The sequence below is a fragment of the Miniopterus natalensis genome, chromosome 19 (assembly GCF_054644295.1).
Source record: "Miniopterus natalensis isolate mMinNat1 chromosome 19, mMinNat1.hap1, whole genome shotgun sequence".
NCBI lineage: Eukaryota > Metazoa > Chordata > Mammalia > Chiroptera > Miniopteridae > Miniopterus > Miniopterus natalensis.
Window position 1 is genome coordinate 2276436 of NC_142099.1, and position 24225 is coordinate 2300660.

The 24225-nt window shown below is 50.4% G+C and overlaps 1 protein-coding gene across 1 annotated transcript in view; it reads left to right on the forward strand.

Annotated features, from left to right (window-relative positions):
- AGL (amylo-alpha-1,6-glucosidase and 4-alpha-glucanotransferase) overlaps positions 1-23684 on the forward strand; it is a 28435-nt gene extending 4751 nt beyond the window's left edge. The window contains exons 3-33 of the mRNA XM_016204565.2: positions 670-836; positions 1742-1945; positions 2529-2710; positions 3152-3263; positions 4154-4280; positions 4911-5013; positions 5103-5200; positions 5687-5826; positions 6864-7051; positions 7594-7717; positions 8259-8422; positions 9044-9145; positions 9485-9640; positions 9734-9884; positions 10191-10315; positions 10401-10513; positions 10621-10755; positions 11303-11433; positions 12541-12677; positions 12912-13045; positions 13626-13801; positions 14446-14548; positions 15386-15611; positions 16228-16339; positions 18026-18161; positions 19055-19167; positions 20014-20225; positions 21308-21405; positions 22190-22277; positions 22378-22511; positions 23244-23684. Of these exons, the coding sequence (XP_016060051.2) occupies positions 670-836; positions 1742-1945; positions 2529-2710; positions 3152-3263; positions 4154-4280; positions 4911-5013; positions 5103-5200; positions 5687-5826; positions 6864-7051; positions 7594-7717; positions 8259-8422; positions 9044-9145; positions 9485-9640; positions 9734-9884; positions 10191-10315; positions 10401-10513; positions 10621-10755; positions 11303-11433; positions 12541-12677; positions 12912-13045; positions 13626-13801; positions 14446-14548; positions 15386-15611; positions 16228-16339; positions 18026-18161; positions 19055-19167; positions 20014-20225; positions 21308-21405; positions 22190-22277; positions 22378-22511; positions 23244-23361 (4309 nt within the window). The 3' untranslated portion in view covers positions 23362-23684. The remainder of the gene's footprint in view (positions 1-669; positions 837-1741; positions 1946-2528; positions 2711-3151; positions 3264-4153; positions 4281-4910; positions 5014-5102; positions 5201-5686; positions 5827-6863; positions 7052-7593; positions 7718-8258; positions 8423-9043; positions 9146-9484; positions 9641-9733; positions 9885-10190; positions 10316-10400; positions 10514-10620; positions 10756-11302; positions 11434-12540; positions 12678-12911; positions 13046-13625; positions 13802-14445; positions 14549-15385; positions 15612-16227; positions 16340-18025; positions 18162-19054; positions 19168-20013; positions 20226-21307; positions 21406-22189; positions 22278-22377; positions 22512-23243) is intronic.
- Positions 23685-24225: the final 541 nt, after the last annotated feature.

Below are 24225 nucleotides of genomic sequence, written 5' to 3' on the forward strand. Positions count from 1 at the left end.
CCATATCAGCCAGGGCATTGCAGCTGTTACAGGAATGTCCTGAGATGTTAAACAGAATGCGGTTCGAGGAGGTGATTGGAGGGCTCGTTCTAGATTCAAAGTATTTTTTTTTATAATTTTTTTAAATTATGTTTTTATTCATTTTAGAGAGAGAGAAAGGGAGAGGGAGGGAGAGATAGAAACAGCGATGAGAAGAGTCATTGATGGGCCGCCTTCTGCACGCCCCTAGTGGGGATGGAGCCCGCACCCCAGCATGTGCCCCGACGGGGAGTCAACCGCCGACCTCTCGGCGCACAGGACGACGCCCCGCCAACTGAGCCACACCGGCCAGGCATTATTATTATTTTTTAAACAAAAGCTTAAATACTGTAGTCTTTCCACGCAACCTGATTCTAGGATGCTGCGTATTTGGGTGCCCTTGTTCCTACCGAGGGATTTTAGCGCGCTTATTTTTTCTTAAAGCGCCATTAGTGGGCATCATGTGTGTTGTGTTATGTTACTATGAAAAGGTTGGAAAGGGAGACAATGTGTTTTTTTTGTTGCGTTTTGTTACAACTTTTTAAGTGATTTCATGTGCTTAGAAATGTAGCTGAGAATGAGCCAGGCTGCTAGGGGAGGGTGTTTCCCTGTCGCTGATGGAGAGGCTTTTGCTTTGTGTTCTTTCCTTAGGAATGAGAAGAGCGGTGAGGGTTACATAGTTGTGGATCCCATTTTACGTGTGGGCGCTGATGACCAGGTGTTGCCCTTGGACTGCGTTACTCTCCAGACCTTTTTAGCCAAGTGCCTGGGGCCCTTTGACGAATGGGAAAGCCGGCTTAGGGTCGCCAAAGAGTCAGGTAATGTCAGTTTCCTTTCTTTTCTCCTTTTAAAAGAGAAACGTCATTTTATTGTCTGTGATACAGATTTCAAAGGCTTTGGTTCTCCTTTTAACTTTGTTTCTTAGTATATTTAGTAATATGAAGAGATGGAACTATATGAAATTGTTGATACCTGACCATATTTAACCTATAATAATGGCAGATTATAGATATGGTTCAACTTAAATGAAGTACAAAGTAAGATCATTATTGTTTCTAAGACTTCACTTTGACATATAAAGATTAGCAGTACACTATTAAAGTGTGTTTGGAAAATGTATTACTGTTATATATAACTTTAATTCAACAAGTACTGTCTTCTGTGTGGAAGGCATGCTTGGAAGGCTGACATACATACCAAGAGTAAAATGAAACTTAAGTTGTATTTTAAGCTTCAATAAAGGGTCATATTAATTTTCTACTTTCAAGCTGAATATGGTGTGAAGAAATAAATGAGAGGCTCAAAGTCATAACTAAAACAGAATACAAGTAATGTGGAACATTGAAAGCAAAAGAAAGACATGCTTATAAAGACATGCTATATACTTGCATGGCATGTATTTTCTCCTTGCAAATATATCCATTCAACAAATATACATTGAACCTTTAATAGACACTGGACACTGTGTGTGATTTTTTTTTTTCAAATACATCGTCTCATTATCTCTGTCTTGTGTATGAAGACACTGATGTCCTGGAAGATTTAGGGGGACGTGCTTGAAGTCACCTGTGGTACGGCTCGAGCCTGAACCAAGTCTTTGACTCCTCTCTAGCACCACAGTTGCCTTCCTGTTTAGAATTAGTTAAGGGAGTTGTATTTTGCCTAGTTTTAGGTGTTGTGTTTGATTTTAACAGTGATTTTTGTTCATTTTCTTGCATTGCAGGTTACAACATGATTCACTTTACCCCCTTGCAGGCCCTCGGGCAGTCGCGGTCATGCTACTCCCTTGCAGACCAGCTGGCATTAAATCCTGACTTTTCAAGACCTAATAAAAAGTATACCTGGGATGACGTTGGGCAGCTGGTGGAAAAACTAAAAAAGGAATGGAATATTCTTTGTATTACCGATGTTGTCTACAATCACACTGGTATGAGCTTTGTGAACTGCCATTTTGACAAAAATATTACATTCCAATTTTTTCATTCCTTGAAGTTTCATATAACATTGGAAACACAAATGATGCTTAGGTGCCCTTCAATTTAAAAATCACCTTATGTAATAACACTTTTTTCTTTGAAAGAAAACAAAAGTGTTCGTTGAATATGTTATCAGTATGTAAGTATTTGCATGTAAATCAAGGAAGGGGGATTTTGTCAATCAAGGAGGGACCGATAGGAATGGTGAATGTTGCAGAGGTTGGAACAGTAGAGATGAGATCGTGACACTAAGTTTCATGGTGGTTACAACGGTGTTAGTAAACCAGTGTTGCATCCTATCTGCTGTCAATTAAAGATTCCTACAACAGAAGGACAGTGGGTGGTGAAGCGGGTGATGGGACACCATGACCCAAATGCTTTTTCATAGGACAATATCATTATAAAATACTGACGTCTAATACATAAGAAAACGAGCCGTCGATGGTGACTTTTGATTTCACCTTTAAACTTAACGTACGTACTAACTTCAGTTTGCTACAAGACCACTCCCCTTATGTTTCCTTCTTCTTGAAGCTACGAATAGTAAATGGATCCAGAAACATCCGGAAAGTGCCTATAACCTCGTGAATTCTCCGCACCTGAAACCCGCCTGGGTCCTAGACCGAGCCCTGTGGCACCTCTCCTGCGACGTGGCAGACGGGAAATACAAGGAGAAAGGGGTGCCCGCTCTGATCGAAAACGACCATCAGATGCATGTCAGTATGTATAGGGGACGACCACACTAGCACACGATAACACGCCAGCACACGGTAACATGCCAGCACACGTTAACACGCTAGCACATGGTAACATGCTAGCACATGGTAACACGCCAGCACACGTTAACACGCCAGCACACGATAACACGCTAGCACACGGTGACACGCTAGCACACTGTAACACGGTAGCACACGGTAGCACGCTAGCACATGGTAACACACCAGCACACATTAACATGCTAGCACACGGTAACACGCCAGCACACGTTAACACGCTAGCACACGGTAACATGCTAACACACGATAACCACACTTCTCAAGTACAGATTAAATGCGTGGTTGAAAGTTATTTACAATCTGCCTTTTGATTTGCAAAATAATATTTTAGTACAGAGATTTAAAAATATAAACCTATGTTTTAACTATTGAAATTTTCAGTGCATTCGGAAAATAATTTGGGAGGATGTTTTCCCAAAGATTCAGCTCTGGGAATTTTTCCAAGTGGACACCGACAAAGCGGTTGAGCAGTTTCGAGGACTCCTCACAGCAGGTAAAGGGGGTGCACAAGGAATTTAATGTTACTCTTCCTTTCTCTTGGTTAACCCGTTATGAAGTTTGTCATTATGTGGCGCTTGTGTTGTGTTGATACTATATAACTGCTTTTGGAAGCTCCCTGTTAGCAGAGACAATGGGAGGGCAGGTCATAACATAGAACCTAATAATTTCCCTTGGGGACTGTTTCTTTCTCTTGGTTCCTTAGTATAGTGCTCAGAATACAGTAACAAGATTTTGAGAATCTATATTCTATCTTGTTTTGTTTGTGCTTTTATAAGCCATTTCTACATCTCTTTAGAACAAGCCAGGGGAAGCCATTGGGCACAACACCGGATTAATTAGGAGCATGTTGCAGAAAAGGAATGAAAATTCACCCCACAGGACATTTACTTACTTTTACAATTTTTTATGCTTGTTAGTGAAAAAGAAAAAGTATAAACACAAGCCTGTGTGCTTCTTTCAGGGGCTGCAGAGAAAGTCAGGTTGCACTGGGACGTGCTGTGGAGTAGAGAGCAGCCTTTGGGACAGAGAGCCCCTGGGGTTAGCGTTTGGTGTAGAGCTTGGAAAAAATTCGTACCAACCTCCTCATTGCCCTAAAAAACGTCCAGGATGAGTGCGTCCCGACTGCGGCAGGGCGGGCCTGGGCTGGCCCGGGCATCCCTGCGTTTCTCCCTCAGTGCTCCTCCCTCTCGGTGTCTCTCCCCCCGCCCCGGGGTGTGCTGGGTGGGGTGCAGGAGGGTGGGCGGGGGGCAGGAAGGATGCTTGTGAAATAAACATTTGTTCTACTTTCTGTGAACAAATTACAAACTTAAAATTTGGAACCAGTAACATTTACCGCCGCCTGTGGATGTTTGCCTCTGCGACACCACCTTTCCTTCCTTTCAGGGGGCAGGAAAGTGCCGGCCACGCCCGATCCCCAGCGACACCTGAGGATCGTCCAGGACCCCGAGTACCGGCGGCTTGGCTGCTCCGTGGACATGAGCATCGCCCTGGCCACCTTCGTCCCGCACGAGTACGTTAGTGTTCGGGGAATCAAGAATAACACCATGTAGAAGCCTTCAGGGCTGGTGTTACTTTCATACCGTTTATTAAGCGTTTGAATAGCAATGAGGTCAAGTCTTTCGCCCGGACCCCACTGCTGCTGGTGCCGGCGTCTCCCCCGCTCCGCGGGCTGGTGCTGGCTCCCACACGTGGGTGTAAAAGTGTTCACAGTCACAAGACTTCAGCTATAACTCAGATCCTGATGAATATATTTAAAGAATCGATGACCCTTGTTAGAAAGTTTTTTTTCATTTCATTAAAAAAATTTTTTATTTTAATTTTTTATTTTTCAATTTCAGTTGATATACAATATTACATTAGCTTCAGCTGTACAGCCCTCTGATTAGGCATTTATATAACTTACTAAGTGATCAACCCGATAAATCTAGTTAGTGCCCACCCGGCACATACATAGTTATTACAATATTATTGACTATATTCCCTGTGCTGTGCTTTACATCCCCGTGATAATTCTGTGTCTACCAATCTATACTTCTTAAATCCCTTCGTGTTTCTCACTCATCCCCTAGAAAGTTTTTAAAGGTAGAATTTGTAAATATCAAGCATTAAATAATAGTTTGTGTTGCTGTGTCTGCTCTAGCAACGGGCCAGCCGCGGTTGAGGAATGCTGCAACTGGTTCCGAAAGAGAATTGAGGAATTAAATTCAGAGAAACGTCAGCTTGTGAACTCTCACCAGGAACAGGTCTTACCTACCTTTCAACGGCTGTTTTCCCCTGAATCTTAATACTGCCTATTGTTGTTATTGACATAACATAATTTAATGTTTTTTAGGCAGTTAATTGCATTTTGGGAAATGTGTTTTATGAACGACTGGCTGGCCATGGTCCCAAACTAGGACCTGTCACTAGGAAAGATCCTCTAGTTACCAGGTATTCCATTTCTGTTTTCTCATTAAAGGTTAAACATGGTATTTAGCTTTTCAAATTAGCCTAAGTGTTTCCTTTAATGTGTGACTTGCAGTGCATCTCTTAAAGGGAAGTAGAAGTTCTGATTTGGTAACTAGGCTTGCTACTGGTTAATTTTGTTAGGCAGATCTTTAGTTAGAGAGACTGCCGTCCGTGTGAACCAATCTATAATTGTTTACATTACTGTCCCTGGAGGACTGAATACTTAACGATGATTTCAGTGTCGACCAGGTGTGTTAGAATGCTACCTCTCCATTCCTCAGATTGTGCTGAATTTACTCAAAAAGCCTACTGACGATTTTTGCCCTGTATTGAAATTTCTTTCCTATGAGTGGTGTCAGACTTGTCTTACTCTGTCCACTGGGGAGGGAATTTAACTTTGACGGCGCTCGCAGGCTCTCTCCGGAGAGCTTCTCTGCATGCATTGAATAATTGATTGTGTCTCCACAGGTATTTTACTTTCCCGTTTGAAGAAATGACCCTCCCCGAGGAAGAATCTGTGATTCATCTCCCAAATAAAGCATGTTTTCTGATGGCGCATAACGGATGGGTCATGGGGGACGATCCCCTCCGAAACTTTGCTGAGCCCGGTACCTGCGTCATTTCTGTTATTTCTGTGTGGACAGGGAAACAAAGTTCACGGCAACTGGAAAATATAAACCACTTAATTCAGGTTTTTCCCCACTAGTCTAGTGGTTTGTGTTTCTTTTATGTGTTTGTATTGACTTTCGAGAGAGGGAGAGGGAAAGAGAGGTAGAAACATCGATGAGAGAGAAACATAGGTCGGCCGCCTCCCGCACGCCCCCGGCTGGGGATCGAGCCCGGACCCAGGAATCGAACTGGGCCTCCCGGTGCAGGGGGGCAGCTCAGCCGCTGAGCCACCCCGGCCCGGCCGCTGGTGGTTTTTAACCTGTTTCTTCGCAGAGGCACCAGAGGCGCATACAGGTTGAGAGAAAAGACTCACAACAGGAGGGAGTTCTCTCCCCTCCCGCCCCCCCGCCCCTCCGCTCCTCCAGCAGAACGGTTTTCATAGATCTGGTTTTCCCTGTGGTTGTGCATAAGATTGTATTTTTTGCAAAAATTTATTCTTTTTTTCAATGTTTCAGAACTAGTTGTCTGTTTTAATGACAATTTAATTTAAAAATCTCATTTTTTAAAAAAAAGAATGTAACTCTGGGATTAAGCATCTCTACCCTCTCCTTCCTGGTCATTTAAATGGAAAAAAAAAAAAAAGCATCCTACTCTGTGTCATGGATTTAATGTCACCTGTTGCTAAAAATGGGTGGGAATTGGGGATGGAGCTTTGTATGTTTTGTGGAACTATAGCTTTAAAGGGCCAATGATACTGCTATTACTGTTTTCTTTAAGAAGCAACTTGAATTTGTGACATTAAGCACGTATTTTTAGAAGCGACTACGAGCTAGAATTTTTGCAAAACAGATGAGATATAGGTTAATACTAATTTTTAAACACTTTATCCCAAACCATTTCAGATCTAATTTTAACCAGTCTGTATATGGCTTGTGGTAGAAACAGTCCATTTGATTTAAAACCAACAGTGTGTCCTGGGAGTAGTTTTTCCCGTTTAATTTCTTGCGTCACTGAAAGCAGGCCCCTTCCTCGCCAGGCTCAGCCGTTTACCTCCGGAGGGAACTCGTTTGCTGGGGAGATAGCGTGAAGCTGCGCTACGGGGACGGGCCCGAGGACTGCCCTTACCTCTGGGCCCACATGAGAAAATACACAGAAATCACCGCCACCCATTTCCAGGGCGTGCGGCTGGACAACTGCCACTCCACACCGCTGCACGTGGCCGAGGTACGGCGCCGGGCGCCCCTCGGGGAAGGACCCGCGCGTCCCCCCTCGGTCCCGAGAGCGGGCACGCACCTGCCCGCCGCCGCTGGGCCCGGCCGGCCCGCTGGCTGCGTTGCAAACAGTCCTGTCTGGTCCTTGCCGCATCTGCGTGCTCACAGGGGCCTTTGTCAGTCACCCTCCTCCACGGCCTGGGCGTTAGAGGGACTAAGGCGACACGCAGGACGGGGGCCTCGCCGGCTGCCGTGCTGGGCGTCGCATTTTTAACACGACGCTCGCGTCCTTCCTTTTCATCCTTTTTCCCGTTTGTGTCCCTATCGTCTTGGCAAAATCCTCACCTCCCTTTGCACTCTTTCCTTCTCTTTATATGTCCTCCTGCTTACTGTGCGTATCGGCCTGTTTCATTCGTTTTCCTTTGCGTGTGCATGACTACGCTGACTTGGAAATTCTCCTTGGATGACTCCGTCGGGTCCCGCTGCTTGGTGCCCTCCTGTCTCGTCCACGCCCGGTCTCGCCCCCTGATCCATCCCTGACTCTGCTTGTTCCAGTACATGCTGGACGCTGCTAGGAAACTGCAGCCCAATTTGTATGTCGTGGCGGAACTGTTCACGGGAAGCGAGGACCTGGACAATATCTTCGTCACCAGGCTGGGCATCAGCTCCTTAATAAGAGGTAGGCGCGCTCCAGCGAATCTCCCACCCCAAACTCTGGCTTTCGCTTAGGAAGATTAAAAGGCGTTTCATGGCTCTGTGTATAATGTTTATTAATTTTCAACACAGTTAATGTTCTTTTAAATGTTCTCCATAAGATTTCCTAATATAACTCAGTCTGGGTTTTTTTCCAGTAAAAATTTGCACCGTGGGGTAAAATATCTCATTTTAAATCGAAAGACCAGGGGGATGAGTTGATGACTCATGAACAAAACCATTTTTTTTGCTGTTGAAAATACACAAATCTGTTTTTCATCTTGACTGCCTAGATGTACGATATAATCTTTGGATGTTTATCTAACCACCATCCTAATAAACAACACACGTTCACTTTCACCTGCATAAGCCATTTTCCTGGTTAAATTATAGACAGATTTTTTTTTTTTGGTCACTTAAGCTAGTGGGTATTTGTTTAAATGTTGAAAGCAGTTTTATTTGTGACAGTATTTAACCTGTTCTTGGACATTAATAATGAAGATTAAAATATCCCGTGTGCTTTGCAGAGGCAATGAGTGCGCACAACAGTCACGAAGAGGGCAGGCTAGTTTACCGCTACGGCGGCGAGCCCGTCGGGTCCTTCGTTCAGCCCTGTCTGAGGCCTCTGATGCCGGCCATCGCCCATGCCCTGTTCATGGATGTCACCCACGACAACGAGTGTCCCATCGTGGTAAGCGTCCAGTCTCGTCTTCTATCTACTTGTTTTGCTACATGTTTTGATACTTAGTTCTCTGATATTTAGTGGCAGTAATACCCACAGACTTCAAAATAGTGAGTTACATTTATAAGTGATCGTGGAGCGTAGTTTGGTGGAATGTTTTGTGATTTGTTCTAAAGCAAAGTGATGTATCTTACAGAATATATCCCTGATGTGCCTTATAGGATGTGTCTCTGATGTGCCTTATAGAATGTATCTCTGATGTGCCTTATAGAATGTATCTCTGATGTACCTTATAGAATGTATCTCTGACCTTATAGAATGTATCTCTGATGTACCTTATAGAACGTATCTCTGACCTTATAGGATGTATCTCTGATGTGCCTTATAGAATGTATCTCTGATGTGCCTTATAGAATGTGTCTCTGATGTACGTTATAGAACGTATCTCTGACCTTATAGAATGTATCTCTGATGTGCCTTATAGAATGTATCTCTGATGTGCCTTATAGAATGTGTCTCTGATGTACTTTATAGAACGTATCTCTGTAATTATTCTTTTACTCCATGCTGCTGTTGGCCGGCACTGTGCACTGGAAGGAAAAGTAACTTTGGGTTTTGTTTGTTTTCTAGCACAGATCCGCCTATGACGCCCTCCCAAGCTCCACGATTGTCTCCATGGCGTGCTGTGCAAGTGGCAGTACCAGGGGCTATGATGAATTAGTACCCCATCAGGTTGGTTACGTGCTGTCTTTTTTTTTTTTTTTTTAATGTTTTTATTGGTTTCAGAGAGAAGAAGAGATAGAAATATCGATGAGAGAGAAACATCGATCGGCTGCCTCCTGCCCACCCCTCCTGGGAATCAAGTCTGGAACCCAGGCATGTGCCTGGACCAGGAACTAAACCAGCGACCTCCTGGTGCGCAGGACGGGGCTCAATCGCTGAGCCGAGCCACCCCAGCCGGGCTGCGTGCTGTCTTTTAAAATCCACGTGGCCAGCAGCTTTGAGCATTTTCACCCAAAATTCTCGCTGCAGTGAAAGTGTACACACTTTCTAAGTCTTCGCTCTGTCCAGATTTCAGTGGTTTCTGAAGAACGGTTGTACACGAAGTGGAACCCTGGAGCATCGCCGTCAAACACAGGCGACGTCAATCTCCAAAGTGGAATCATCGCGGCCAGGCGCGCGGTCAACAGGCTCCACCGCGAGCTCGGGGCCAGTGGCTTTATCCAGGCGAGAAGCTGACTCTCCCGAGTTCCCTCCGAGGGTCGGTGTCAGAGTCTCTCCGGGTGGAGCGCTGACGGGCTTGCTCTGTCTGTCCCTCAGGTGTACGTGGATCAGGTGGACCAGGACATCGTGGCGGTGACGAGACACTCCCCTAGCAGCCACCAGTCAATCGTGGCTGTGTCGAGAACCGCTTTCCGGAACCCCAAGACCTCATTCTACAGCAAGGAAGTGCCCCAAATGTGCATCCCCGGTAACGCGGTCTGAAACCGTGTCTGTGGCCGTGTGCTGCTGCGTTAGCGTGTACTGCGCGATGTTAAGTTGCTGTCGTATAGCATGTGCACTAAAACACAGTGTGCGTGGGGATGTGGTCGAGAAGAATAATTAGAAATCTTGGTCCCTTATATTTTCACTGCGCGGAACAAAACCCGGACAGAAACGTTCTCAAGCGTTAGCAGCTTCTGAGTTGTGCAGTAGTTTTGTTTTTCAACCCCTTTAGCAATTCCTAATTTCAGATGGTTTACTATGAAATTCTGTTAACATTTTTATGTGTTCCTAGGTAAGGTAGAAGAAGTAGTTCTTGAAGCTAGGACCGTGGAAAGAAACACAAAACCTTACAAGCGGGACGAAAGTTCAATCAACGGGATGCCCAATATCACAGTAGAGATGAGAGAACACATTCAGGTATTCGGTGCTCGCTGTACTACTGAAGGTTTAACATTTCAAGGACATTCTAATTATTCACTGAATGGTCTTATTTCTTTTCAAGCTTAACGAAAGTAAAATTGTTAAACAAGCTGGAATTACCACAAAGGGGCCCAATGAATATATTCAAGAGATAGAATTTGAAAACTTGTCTCCAGGAAGCGTTATTGTATTCAGGTGCAGTAGCCTTCAAACCGTTGACTTGCCTTATACTGAAAATAGTTTACGTTAATTTTAAATAAACAACTCTTAGAAATTAACCCATTTGCAATGCGTGTTTTCAGAGTCAGCCTTGACCCCCATGCCCAGGTCGCTGTTGGGATTCTCCGGAACCATCTCACACAGTTCAGCCCTCACTTTAAGTCTGGGAGCCTCGTGGTCGACAACTCAGACCCCATATTGAAAGTTCCTTTTGCCTCGTAAGTGCGCCTGGTTGCATGGAGATTTGCCTCCTCAATAACCGATGAGTGACCGGCAGTGACCGGATGCTGAGGAAGGCAGTGCTCAGGGCTCCTGTGTCCTCGCTGCTCAGAGGGTGGCCCGAGGACCAGCGGCCTCAGCGTCGCCGATCGTCACCGTCCTTCCCCCCACGTCCTTACCGATACTGAGTGTGTGTTACTATAACGTAGTGTTTTAGGAGCACAGAGTCTAGGACCAGACTACCTGGGGTGAATCCAACTTCAGACTCTTACCAGCTATAAGAAGTGGGGCTTCTAATGAATACGGTTTCGCACTGGGCTGTTTCCTTGGCTTGGAAGAAGTGTTACGTCGGGTGGACCTTTCCCCATGTTTTGCCCTTTAATTACTATTTATAACGTATACTGATTATAACGCATATTGTAGCGATGAGTTCCTAAAGCACACGATGCTAACGCGTTTTAGAGTTATGATTCAGGTTTTCTCCTTAATTTTTATTGACAGCGAGCGAAATGTCAGCATATTTAACCAGGTCTCTTTATTTTTCAGCATCGCCTCCAAATTAACCCTGGCCGACCTGAACCAGGTGCTCTACCGATGCGAGTCGGAGGAACGGGAGGACGGGGGCGGGTGTTACGACATCCCCGGCTGGTCGCCTCTCAAGTACGCAGGCCTTCAAGGTAGGCGAGTGTAAGGAGAGGTAGGCATTTGGGGGGTTTTTTTTGAGAGTCTTATGGTGTCTTTTTAATAAGACTAGGAGGACGGGCTCAGAGTTGGACGGCTTGGGTTCGGATTTTGGCTGTGCCGCCTGCTCGGCCTCGGGCAGATAGCTTCTCGGCCCCAGTGTCTACCCTCTAAGGTGTTAATATTGTCTAGATGCAGGCTCTTCTGAGGGCTGAAAGGGGCGATTCACTGACAAAACAGGATGTGCTCCGTGTGCGTGGGAATCCTCGTGCTCCCCTGTGAGGGTCCCGGGAGGACACGCCAGACGCCTCCCTCCCTCTGCCCCTCCGTTGAGCCCAAGCGTCTCTCACAGGGTTTCCCGAGCAGGCTCTGCTCTTAGCGCCACAGGTGACCTCTTGGCCTCAGAGCCAGGCCTCTCACTCCCTTAACCTTGCCCGAGTAAGAATGAATCCGCCGCTTGTCAACACAGAAAGACGCGCGGCAGCTCCTTCCCGGACGCCGCGGGCCGAGAAGCCTGCTGTTCCTCTGAGCATCGGAACGTCCGGTCCAAGGAGAACGGGCCGGTCGGGGGAGGCGGGGTCTTGGGAAGCTCTGCACAGCTCCTGGGACAGGCGTCCCCTTCCCTGTGTCCCCGTAGCCGTGCGTCCCCGTAGCCGTGCGGCCTCCTAGCCGTGCGTCCCCGTAGCCGTGCGTCCCCGTAGCCGTGCGGCCCCGTAGCCGTGCGTCCCCGTAGCCGTGCGTCCCCGTAGCCGTGCGGCCTCCTAGCCGTGCGTCCCCGTAGCCCTGCGTCCCCGTAGCCGTGCGTCCCCGTAGCCGTGCGTCCCCGTAGCCGTGCGTCCTCCTAGCCGTGCGTCCCCGTAGCCGTGCGTCCCCGTAGCCGTGCGTCCCCGTAGCCGTGCGTCCCCGTAGCCCTGCGTCCCCGTAGCCGTGCGTCCCCGTAGCCGGTTCAAGCCTGTGTCGCCACACTTACGCCCAAGCACGGCGAGTGCCGCCGTGGACCACGCAGCCCCGCGCCTGCCTCGGCGTTCACCTCAAATCCTCAGACGCCAGCAGCAGCCAGGCTCTGGACCCCGTTGCCCTTGTGACATTTCTGTGAATTTCAGGGTTAATGTCCGTACTGGCCGAAATACGACCGAAGAACGACTTGGGGCACCCCTTCTGCGATAACTTGCGATCCGGGGACTGGATGATCGACTACGTGAGCAACCGGCTCATTTCCCGGTCGGGGGCCGTTGCCGAGGTGAGCGCAGCTGGACTGTCGTCGGAGGAGCGAGGGCGGCCGAGAACTGCGTTATGTATAATACTTACCGCGCCTGCCAGCCCGAGACACTTCCCCTCCTTTTTCGTTGTCCCTCGGCTCCGATAGGTGGTCCTCTAGCGGATGCGTCACTGCCTGGGCGCCGCAGGTTTGGGTTTGCCGTGGGAGAGGCCGCGCCCGCAGACGCACCGCTCACCCTAAGTCGCTTTTTGACAGGTCGGTAGGTGGCTGCAGGCCATGTTCTTCTACCTGAAGCAGATCCCCCGCTACCTCATCCCCTGTTACTTCGACGCCGTGCTGATCGGCGTCTACACCACCCTGCTGGATGCGGCGTGGAAGCAGATGTCCAGGTACCCGGGGCCGGGCGCAGGGCCGCTCGCACGCGCCCTGAGGGGACCAGCGCGTGCCCACCGGTCGCGGACGCGCGGAGCTGAGCGCGGCTGTGAGCGGACAGGAAGGGTGCTCGCTTCTCGCGCGGAGCATACACGGCGTGGACATCGACAGCTGCCCCACAAAGCCAAAGAAGCGCGTCGCCGGGAAATGCAAATTGTTTTCCCCCATTTCCACTTAGTCCCTGACTTGGAATAAGCCCACAGCAGGCCCGGGGCTTAAGCCAGAGAGACCAGCGGGCAAAGTGGAAGCAGTTAGAAAATCTACCCCACCTGAAAACGCCCTCCAGACGGCATTGCCCTTGCTGCCCACTGGCAGAGAGGGATTATCTGAGGAAAGGAGCCACGTGAACCAGCACAGCTGCAGGGCTCCGGGCGTGGGTGGCATGTGCGGTGACTGCGGACGGGCCGGGCGGCGCTGGGCCGGACACTGGAGGCCTGTGCAGGGCGTTTGCCGCAGTAAAATGCTTTTAAAATAAGCAACTAATAAAATGCTTGTCGTTCTACAAATAACACTTTGAACCCTGTCCCTTTACTGCAGCTTCGTCCAGAACGGTTCTACCTTCGTGAAGCACCTGTCCCTGGGCTCGGTCCAGCTGTGTGGGGTGGGAAGGTGCCCCTCCCTGCCCCGCCTCTCCCCGGCCCTGAAGGACGCCCCCTACAGGCTGAACGAGCTCACGAAGGAGAGGGAGCAGTGCTGCGTGACTCTGGCCGCAGGTGGGCCGGGGCGGCGAGCGAGCGAGGACGTGTCCGTCCCAGTGTTATTCAGAGCTGTGGGGGAATGATTATTTTTTTTAAAAAAAACAACCTCATGACGTTGTCCAAGATCTTGCGTTCCTGCTGAGCAGGATTCCACCGACGGGCGCCCGTGAAAGTCACAGCTGTGCTTCCTGTAACCGCCACGGTGCCGCGGGCAGGGAGCGTTACGTGCGGTTTTTGCTGTGGCTGGTGAATCGTCTTCTTTGCATGTTTCTATGTTTTCAACTCTTGACGTTTTATATATTGTTTTTATCAGATTTGTTTCACTGCCTTTGTTCCGTTAGATGACACTTCTTTCCCAATTTTTAAAAGTCACCCAGCCCTGTCGCGGAAGGCCCTGCACAAGCTGCAGGCGCCCCCTGAGAGCTGTTGCGCGTCTAACCGCCTCGGGGGCTTTGGCTCCGTGACTTTCGCTCTTTCCCGAAAGGGCACTGGAGCTGGGCCAGTTACAGTTTCTGTGCCAGATACACCCTGGTAACAAGACGGAGGGGCTTCCGTTACCTTGGGTCCCGTTTTCTGTTGAGGAGAGAAAGTCCCCCCTCAACGAGCCTGAAGGCAAAGCAACAGGACAGCGTGGGTTAACGTGGGGCTGTTTCTCGCAGGCTTGCCTCACTTCTCCTCCGGCATTTTCCGCTGCTGGGGACGGGACACTTTCATCGCGCTCAGAGGCCTCCTGCTGATCACCGGGCGCTACCTGGAGGCCAGGTAGGGGGGCGCGGAGAGCGCCCGTCTCCATCGAAGGGTTCGCCCCTGCTCTTCAAACTTCCCTTCGCTTCCGCCTGTCCTCCGCATTCGGGAGGGTGAGGGTTGGGTTTCCTTCAGGTGGGTTTTTTGTTGTTGTTTTTAAGATTTTTTTTTTAATATGTTTTTATTGATTATTTAGAGAGAGGAAGGGAGAGGGGGAGAGAGAGAAACATCTATGAGGGAGAAACCGAAACACCATCAGTCGGCTGCCTCCTGCGCGCCCCCTGCTGGGGATCCGCCCGCAGCGCAGGCTTGAGCCCGACCGGGAATCGAACCCCGATCGCCCGGATCCTAGGTCGACGCTCAACCGCTGAGCCGCCGGCCAGGGGGCTCGTTTTAGAAAGCCATGCTGCCCGCCTGACGCTTCCAAAGATAAAGTGTCTTTTACTGGTTTTTGGAAATCAGTCATGTTTTTCTACATCAGCTTTATCAACATCAGCTTTACCCATTTACCTTCTTACACGTTGGCTCTGCTCTTGGTAGCTGCTGTTTAGAACAACAGTGCGTGTTAAATCTGAAATACCAGCGATCTCAGCAGGGGGATCTATAGCTCAAAGATCACCCGGCCCCACGCCTAATTCTAGAAAAGGAAAACCGCCGCACAGAGAAAAGGCCAGGGCACGAGCCAGCTTCCTGACTTCTGGCTCATGCCTGTTCTCTGTGACGACCACTTTCTGTGCGAGAAACCCGAGGAATCAGGGCAGGAAAGAAAACGCCCCCGAAACCGTCGGCGCCCAGGGTGGCCCTTTGTCCCTAGCTTCGTTGCTCCCCTGCCCGACGCCCGTCTCGGTGTTTCAGGAACATCATCCTGGCCTTCGCGGGCGCCCTGCGGCACGGGCTCATCCCCAACCTCCTGGGGGAGGGGACGCACGCCAGGTACAACTGCCGGGACGCCGTGTGGTGGTGGCTGCAGTGTGTGCAGGACTACTGCCGCCTGGCGCCCGGCGGCCTGGGCATCCTCCGGTGCCCCGTGTCCAGGATGTACCCCACGGACGACTCCGCCCCCTTGCCGGCCGGCGCAGCGGTAAAAACCCCTTTCTCTCCATCGTTTCCTTTCCTGAAAGGTGACCCGGCTCCTCATGTAGAAGTGTAGTAACCAGGGACCGTTCAGGCGGCACCGTTTGTCCACTTAGCGCCCGCTGGCACTGGGGGCACGGAGGCGAGACCCGCTCCCTCCTCGGGCTGGCGCGGTGGGGGGCCCTGTGGGGCAGCGGTCGCCGCGCGGAGGTGGACGTCGCCCGGGGACAGGGCACCTGTCTCGTGTGGCCGCAGGGAGGCTCTAGAAACCGGAATTTCCAGAGCTGTGGGGGGGCCGTGCCGCCCCCCCGGAGCCCAGGGCTCGTCCCGGGCAGTCAGCCGGAGCCACTGACCTCTGAGCAAGTCGCCCCCGTGGGAACTGTACAAGCTCCCGAGATTCCTTCCCACGTGTCAGCAAGATTATAAGTGATGTCGTGTCCCAGACGCGGGCAAACGACAATATGTTACATATTCGCCGCGCAGAGGGCGGCTGCATTCCCCCAGCCCCACCCGGACCCCGGCTCCCTCCCGAGGAGGACGGGCGCGTCCCTGAGACTCGAGGTGCGGGTCGGGTCGGGGAGGCGAGGAGGGGCGTCCCCGACAGGCGCGGTGGCTGCCCGCAGGACCAGCCGCTGTTGGAGGTGATCCAGGAGGCCATGCAGAGGCACGCGCAGGGCATCGGGTTCCGGGAGAGGAACGCGGGGCCGCAGATCGACCGCAACATGAAGGACGAAGGTACCTCCCCGGCCGGCGCGGCTCGCGGACCAGCCGAGCCCCCGCTCTGCGCACCCTCGGAGGCGGGCCCGGCCCGGCCCGGCCGGCTCGCGGGGCGCGTCCGTGCTGGCTTCTTGAGGGAAGATGGCAGCGCGTGCCTGTGTCAGCCGGCGTGGGAGGCAGCTTGGCGGCTGCCTTTATAGTCACACTAATAAGTGCTGGTAACTGAGCGTTCCCTGTGCGCCGGGCACCGCGCCAACCGCGCGGCGTGTCGACGGCGTTCGGCGCTCCCGGTAACACCGGGTGAGTCCCGTCCTTGCCGATGCGATGACTGGAGTGCGGTAGTTTTGTTACGGTAACAGGACTACGGCCTTTTTTTTTTTTTTTTTGAAAGATTTTGTATTGATTTTTAGAGAGAGGAAGGGAAAGGGGGGGGAGAGAGAAACATTGACGTGAGAGCGAAACACCGATCGGCTGCCTCCCTCCTGCACCCCCTGCTGGTGACCGAGCCCACGACCCGGGCACGTGCCCCGAGCGCCGCGAAGTGACCACCTTCCAGCGCCCGGGGCGACGCTCAGCCCACTGAGCCACACCAGCCAGGGAGCCCTTTCCTTAAACTCTGTTGTTTTTAATATAAAATGATGAGCTTTTTAAGTGATCTACTCCGGATATTTCAGCTAACTCACTAACTCACTGGAAAATTTTGATACGCACTCAAGAATCTAAATTTCCTTGTATGTTATAAATTATATTTTAAACAGTAAGTAAACCCTGTTTAGCTAACTTACTGTTCGTAGTGGTAACATACACGTTTTATACCCAGCTGAGCTGGTAAGAATCACCGAGAACGTTTTTCTGTTCTCCACTAAGAGAGCTAAGTAGAATCAGATTTTATATGTGAAGAACATTTTTTGTGATCTCTGAAATTATTTTAATTTTAATTATGAAGCATTTCAGCGCACAAAAAATAACCTAAATGTCACCTTTGAACCTGGAAGCTGGAACTATTGTTAGACAGATACTAACACTGGCCATGTTTTCTTTAGCTCTTTCCTTTTTGTTTTGAAAAGAAATGCACCCTGACAGGCATGTCTAAGGGTTCCTCGCTCTCTGTCTTCCTTCCCTCTCCTGTATGTTTTTGTGCTTTATGTGCTTATGTGTGTTTGAGTATGTGCAAATTACATGACATATATTATGTAGTATATTCCATACATTATGTAGAATATATTCAGTATATTGTCGTATAGTGAGTTTTGTCTTATATAATCACATAAGACGTAGCCACACGCACGTACGTGATTGTCTATATTAATATTGCCCATCATTTAAATGTTTACAAAAAAGGTATCTTATGCAAATCCTCTTGCAACTGGTTCACTCAGTTGTTGTTTTTTGAGGATTTGTGCATTTATGAGTCATGTAAATCCAGCTCATTCGGTGCCATAAGGAGTTTTCCGTTGTATGAATACGGCCGGTGCTCGTCCAGTCCTGCACCCGCGGGTACTCACTTCTGCGCACAGGGCAGTGCCGCAGGGACAGCCCGCAGGGGTCTCCGCGCCCGTGGGACGGGCTCCTCGGGGCCTGAGCCCGGGAACGAGGCGGCCACGTGGCGTAATCAGCACGTCCCCAGTTCGCGGTCCCCCCGCCTGCCGGAGTCCTGCGTCCGTCACACGCCTTTTACATTTCGTGTCTCGTTTGGCTCTTTAGGTTTTAACATAACTGCAGGAGTGGACGAGGAAACGGGGTTTGTTTACGGAGGAAATCGCTTTAACTGCGGCACCTGGATGGACAAGATGGGAGAGAGCGACAGGGCGCGGAACAGAGGCATCCCCGCCACCCCCAGGCACGGCCGCCCGTCGAACCCGCCCTGCTAACCGCGTGCTTGGGGCCTTCACGTTAAAGCAGGGAGAGGCCCTGTCCCCTCCCGCCCCCCCCTCGGGCACAGACAGGGCCCCGTGAGTGAGCCGGGCGAGGCACCTGTCCCTCGGCAAGGCCACCCGCACCCCCTCGCCCCCGTGCCCGTGGTGAAGGCGTCTCCTAACGGGAAGTGCTGGCCCGTAAACGTGTCACGAAGCCGTCTTTTGTAAATACAGGAAACAACCAGCTTCCCATCCTTGACGGAATCCTTTCACTTTCTGAACCTTTATTCCCCCTAATTTTTTAAATCTTTCGTCCCGTCTCTTCTTTTTATGATTCAAACACTGGATACAGTACCAGGCCCGAGAGACTGTTTTCTTATTGTAGGTTTTACCTTCAGTCAGAATTGTCACACAAAAAATAAGTAAAAAGTCACTTCACAGTGGCTGTTTTCACGTGCTCCGCGGAGTCTTCGAAGCCTGCTCAGTCTGGTGCATCAGGGGCTCTGGTGCTTCCCTTTTGTTTAACTTGGGGCCGCGCCGGGTTCGGCCGTGCGCCCTCCCGGCCTGGCCTCCCCAGCCCGGCCCCCGCGGCCGCCTTTTCTCGGGGGCTCCGTTTCCATGGTCTCTGGTTCCTCGCTCCCCCCTTTCCAGGCCGGCTCCTTTTCTCCATGATCCCCATCCCGCTGCAGAGAATCTTTAAAACTGCGCCAGGAAGGTGTGCGCGGGCACCCGGTGGGAGAGACCCCTCGGGCAGTCCCAGGGCGCGGGGTTCCTCATAGACAGTTATTCTCTAACCCGCGGGGGCCGTTCCTCCGAGGCCCCTCAGGCCACGCGTACACGGCCGCAGCCGAAGAATAAAGTTTGTCTTTGATTCTAGAGACGGGTCCGCCGTAGAGATTGTGGGTCTGAGCAAGTCCGCCGTCCGATGGCTGCTGGACTTGTCCCAAAAGAACATCTTCCCCTACCGCGAAGTCACGGTGGAAAGACACGGTGAGCTGCTCCGGTGCTTCCGAGCGCGTGTTCTCGCCCGCGCCAGCACCCGCGGGCTCCGGGCACTTGCATCAGGGAGCCCCTGCGGCTAAGGGGAGAGAAACCGCTCATTTACGAACACTTCACGTCTCTTTTTCCAGCCCTGCTCTGTCCCATGGGAATCTAACTAAATTACCCACGTTAAAAAACTGAAAAGAGAGAGGTAACATGAACTGTGACAGTAAATTTCATTCGCTCAGTCAACGCCAAGGACTGTTTTGACGTGTGACCGGTGTGATTCCCGCGACCTGTTTTACAGTGGGGGGGGGGGGTTACTGCGCCTGGAAACCCAGCGGCTGCTCTGCCCTCCGACAGGCCTCAGCCGGGCCCCCTGTCAAGTGCTCAGTGAAGGTAACTCCTCCTAGCACAGGGGTGCCCCGCCCGGCTGGGCGGCCGGTTGGCTGAGGATCCTCCGGCACTGAAAGGGCTCTGGTTCCATCCCCGTCGGGGCTCAGGCCCCAGGAGAGGGTGTGCAGGGCGCAGCCAGTTGATTTTCTCTCTCACGTCTGTGTTTCTCTCTCTCCCTCTCCCTCTCTCTCTAAAAATCAATAAAATATATATATATATTTTTTTTTTTTTAAAAGAAGAGTGATCTAAACAAAAGCAAATCAGGGAACATTTGCCGGAGTCTAATTCTTTCTTGGTGATGTCATGAAAGATAATTTTTAATTCCTGGCTAGTGCCCTTCAGCAGGCCCTGGGGCTTTCAGAAAGTGGATAATTTATTGCCTATCACTCCCCGGCTGTAGCTAAGTGCCCGGGTTCCTCTGGAGGCCGCAGGCCACCGAGCCCCTTTCTCCTGTTTCAGGAAAGGTCGTGAAAGTCTCCTACGAGGAGTGGAACAGGAAAATACAGGACAACTTTGAGAAGCTGTTTTATGTGTCCGAAGACCCGTCCGACGTGAACGAGAAGAACCCCAGCCTGGTGCACAAGCGGGGCGTGTACAAGGACAGCTTCGGGGCGTCCAGCCCGTGGTGCGACTACCAGCTCCGGCCCAACTTCGCCGTCGCCATGGTCGTGGTGAGGGTTTGCCTCTTACCCTCGGTCCCAAAAGTGCCGGGGGAGGGTTTGTTTAGTCCCTTGTTCCCGACTGTGTCCAGATCCACTGAGCTGATAAAAAGTGTATTGTTTACCGGCCGGTTTACAATCCGCTTCCACTGAGTACAGCGTGCGAATGGCCCCAGCCGATCGACCCCACGAGCGCGGAGGGCCCAGGACGGGCTGTGACTGACGAAGCGCTGCCCCCACGTTCCGCGTCACGGCACACCAAGAAGCTAGGGTACTTGCCCCGCGCCCGGGCTGACGGTCCGGTGGCTCCGGCCGATGGGCTCGGGCCCGGGCCCGGCGCAGGAGCAGGAAACGCCCGAGCTGGGCAGCTGCTGTGGTGCCTCCAGCTCACGTCCTGTCGTTTTAATTTCGTTACTAGTTCTATCCAGCCAATAATTTTAGACCCTCCTTAGGCTAAAAATAAATGCCCGGGCAGTAAAATGGAGAAGGCGTGCCCGCTTCTGTGCCCACTTAGCTGTTCGCAGTTTGTGAGAGAGCGCAGAACACCGTGTCCTCGCCGCAGTCGGGTGGAAGGCACAGAGGCAGACAAGGGCCGCTTCGGTCTGTGCGTCTGACGTCGCTTCACCCTTAAAACTTGCACAGACGCCTCGCCCCCAGTGCTCTCTCCTCCGCGTCGCGGGCTGCTGGAGGGCACGTCCTTCTGTGGTTTCCCCGGCCCCGGAAGGAAGCGACTGTAAGCCTAAGGGCGAATCAGAGCCCAGCCGGCGTGGCTCAGCGGTTGGCCGCTGACCTGCGAACCCGGAGGTCAGGGTTCAGTTCCCGTCAGGGCCCAGGCCGGGCTTTGGGCTCGATCCCCAGCGGGGGGCTCGGGGCAGCCGATCGATGACTCTCATCACTGACGTTTCTCTCTCGCCCTCTCCCTTCCTCTCTCTGAAATCAATAAAAACGTATTTAAAACACAATAATAATTATAAAAAAATAAAATAGCTTTCCTGCTTTTCCCAGTTCATAACTGGTCTGTGTTCCACCACGAGTGGAAGCTAATTCTTCAGCGATCTTAAAGATTTTGCACATTTGTTTTTGACACCCCGCAGGCCCCTGAGCTCTTCACTGCAGAAAAGGCTTGGAAAGCTTTGGAGATGGCGGAAAAAAAATTGCTTGGTCCCCTTGGCATGAAAACTTTGGATCCGGAGTAAGTTACAATATGAGTATTTAGACTGTAGTCCGTATTCTGTTTAGTGTATAATTATATTTCATCTTGGCACGAACACTTGGACCCAGACGAAGCTGGAGCGTAAGTTCTCAGGAGTCGTCGGCGCCGTGTTACGTTCACCGCAGTTGTTTTGCTGGCAAATAAAACCTCCAACATCGCATCCAAACTGAGCTTTTAAAAATACCGTCTGTGTCTTTGATAAACATCAGTGTTGAAAGTGCCTTTGCTTGTCCTAAGTTCAGACACCAGTAAAAGAGTTTTTAAGTTTATAAAACTAAAACATGTCACGAGTATTTGCTGACGCCCCTTTCCTCTGATTGCGAGAGTGAGTTTTGTGGACACTGGCGGCAGAGACGCGTGATCTCCTCAGCGTCAGCCTTTCCGCCCTGAGCTGCTGCTCCTCGCGGCCCCTTCACTGTCTCAGGGTAACGCGTGTCCGCAGCTGCCTCTTGGTCTTTTAAATATTAGACGCGATTCATTTGCTGTAACCAGTCCTAGCGTCAGGGCGACTCCTTGAAGGCAAGAGACCCGAGTGCTCTATGTTTCGCGTGTTCGCCGGTATTTGTCCGTCTTCCCCTAACAGATTATTCACGTGCTCTGGACTCAGGATTTACTGGTTTAAGGTTCAATGGAGGATGCTCTTCTGTAGACTGAGAGAAAAAATACTACGATCATTTGTCCGACCTTTGCTACTGAAAGTATTTCCCAGTGCCGCCTGTGTGAGGCTGGCCTCCTTTTGACCCAAGGCTCGTTTGTTTTCCAGCGACATGGTTTACTGCGGAGTCTACGACAACGCCTTGGACAACGACAACTACAACCTCGCCAAGGGCTTCAATTACCACCAAGGGCCTGTAAGAATTTCACCTCTTTTCTGCGTTTTCAGGTTTTCTTCAAATAACGTTGGACACTCACAACTCTCTCTTCCCTTTATGATTAAATCGCCTTTTCTAGGAGTGGCTGTGGCCCGTTGGGTATTTCCTTCGTGCAAAATTACACTTTTCCAAGTTGATGGGGCCAGAGGCCCACGCGAAGACCATCTGTCTGGTTAAAAATGTCCTTTCTCGGCATTACGTTCATCTTGAGCGGTGAGTCATTCCAGGCGCGCAGCTCCCGTGACTAGCGTAGGGCCAGCTAGGTGGGCGACATTCCCTCGGAACAACGCTGTATTCTGGTAGCAAGATCACAACAAATGATTACCTCCTGTGAACCTCTGTAAGCAGGAACCCAGTGCTGCCTGTCTCGTAGGGTGTCTGTGAGCATTAAAATGAGATAATGTGTGTAACGCAGTTCGCGTAAGACCGTAATAAACGCACAGTAAGTACCAACTGTATCCTTCAGCAGAACGAGACAGTAGAATAGAAATCCCTGTTGCTTTAATTGCCACTCTTCCCCTAATCATAACTGTGTGTCTCTTCATTGTTTCATGTTAGTTTGACGATTTTGTCAAGATCAAACTTCACATGCATAAGTGACTATAACTTGAGTGTCATAAACTTGCTCCGAAAGGGGTAACGTTGGGCCCGAGATACTCGCCTCCCGTCTATATAGCGCTTGGGACGGTGGCTTCTCCTAGGTGTTTAATACCTACAGGGATTCCGGGGCATTTGAAAGTCTTAAAGCCCAAAGACTGAATATCAGGAATAGCGTCAGCCCGGACTCTTTACACGCACGTCTGTAGGACGTCCTGTTTCCTAGCAAACGACTGCGGACGATTGTTTTCTATAAAAGGGCACGGTCACCCGGTCTCTTGCCTGTGTTGTTAATCCAGCAAGAACATGTGTTCGATTACGTCTCATAAAATGTCATCTCTCTTTAAGATCCCCGTGGAAAGGACTCCCGGAGCTGACCAACGAGAACGGCCAGCACTGCCCCTTCAGCTGCGAGACCCAGGCCTGGTCCATCGCGACCGTGCTCGAGACGCTCTATGACCTGTAGCCGACTGGGCGGGGCTTGTTAGGCGTGTCACCCGGGAGCTGTGGGACGGAGGGACACAAGGTCACTGCTTCAGACGCACCCGCGGGGGTCACGTTGAAAGTCTCGCTCATATAATATTGATGCTCAATTAGGAAAGGGCTGTAAAAGCGTCGGTTTTTCTTTCTTTTTATTTTAATGTACAGAGGTAGCTTTTGAGTCAGAGAGAAAATCATCATTGCCAGTGGAATGTTTTTCTTTCTACTTCAGTAAGTGGTCTTCAGATGCCTACAAAGAATGAGCTTGAAATCCCGAGTTTGAATAAAGAGAAATCATGTAAAATTCTACTTGTACATAAGTGAAAATGAAATATGAGAATGTGGTCATGAAAAAATGGAGAAGTATTTTTAAATCGTGGGATGTCTTTTCTGCAGTGACAGGAGGTGCTGAACAGGCCTCACCTCCGGCTGGCCTGTTCCCCGCACCTTCCGCCCGCGTCCCAGCCACTGTGCAGTGAGTGCTGAGCTGCGGAAGTGTCTGCCTGCAGCGCACCTGCCTACGGGGCACCGAGGGGCACATGGGCTTTTATTTTTTCACTGATACATTAATGTGTTTTATTATAATAAATACCAACGGTATAGTGAAGATAATGTACTTGTGCTAATGACGCATAGGGTGTATTAAAAAACACAAAGCATTAAGGAATTTATTTCCTAAAAACAGTTTTATAAAGTTAGTCTCGAGTTTCAGTTTCCTACTATGAGATGGTTTACATTTTTAAAATGCAAAATGTTGGGCATATTTATGAGAACTTTAAAGAAGAAATGCTATATTAATTTTCTAAAACTTAATAACTTTTTAGTTTGTGTGTGAGTGTTGATAGGTCAT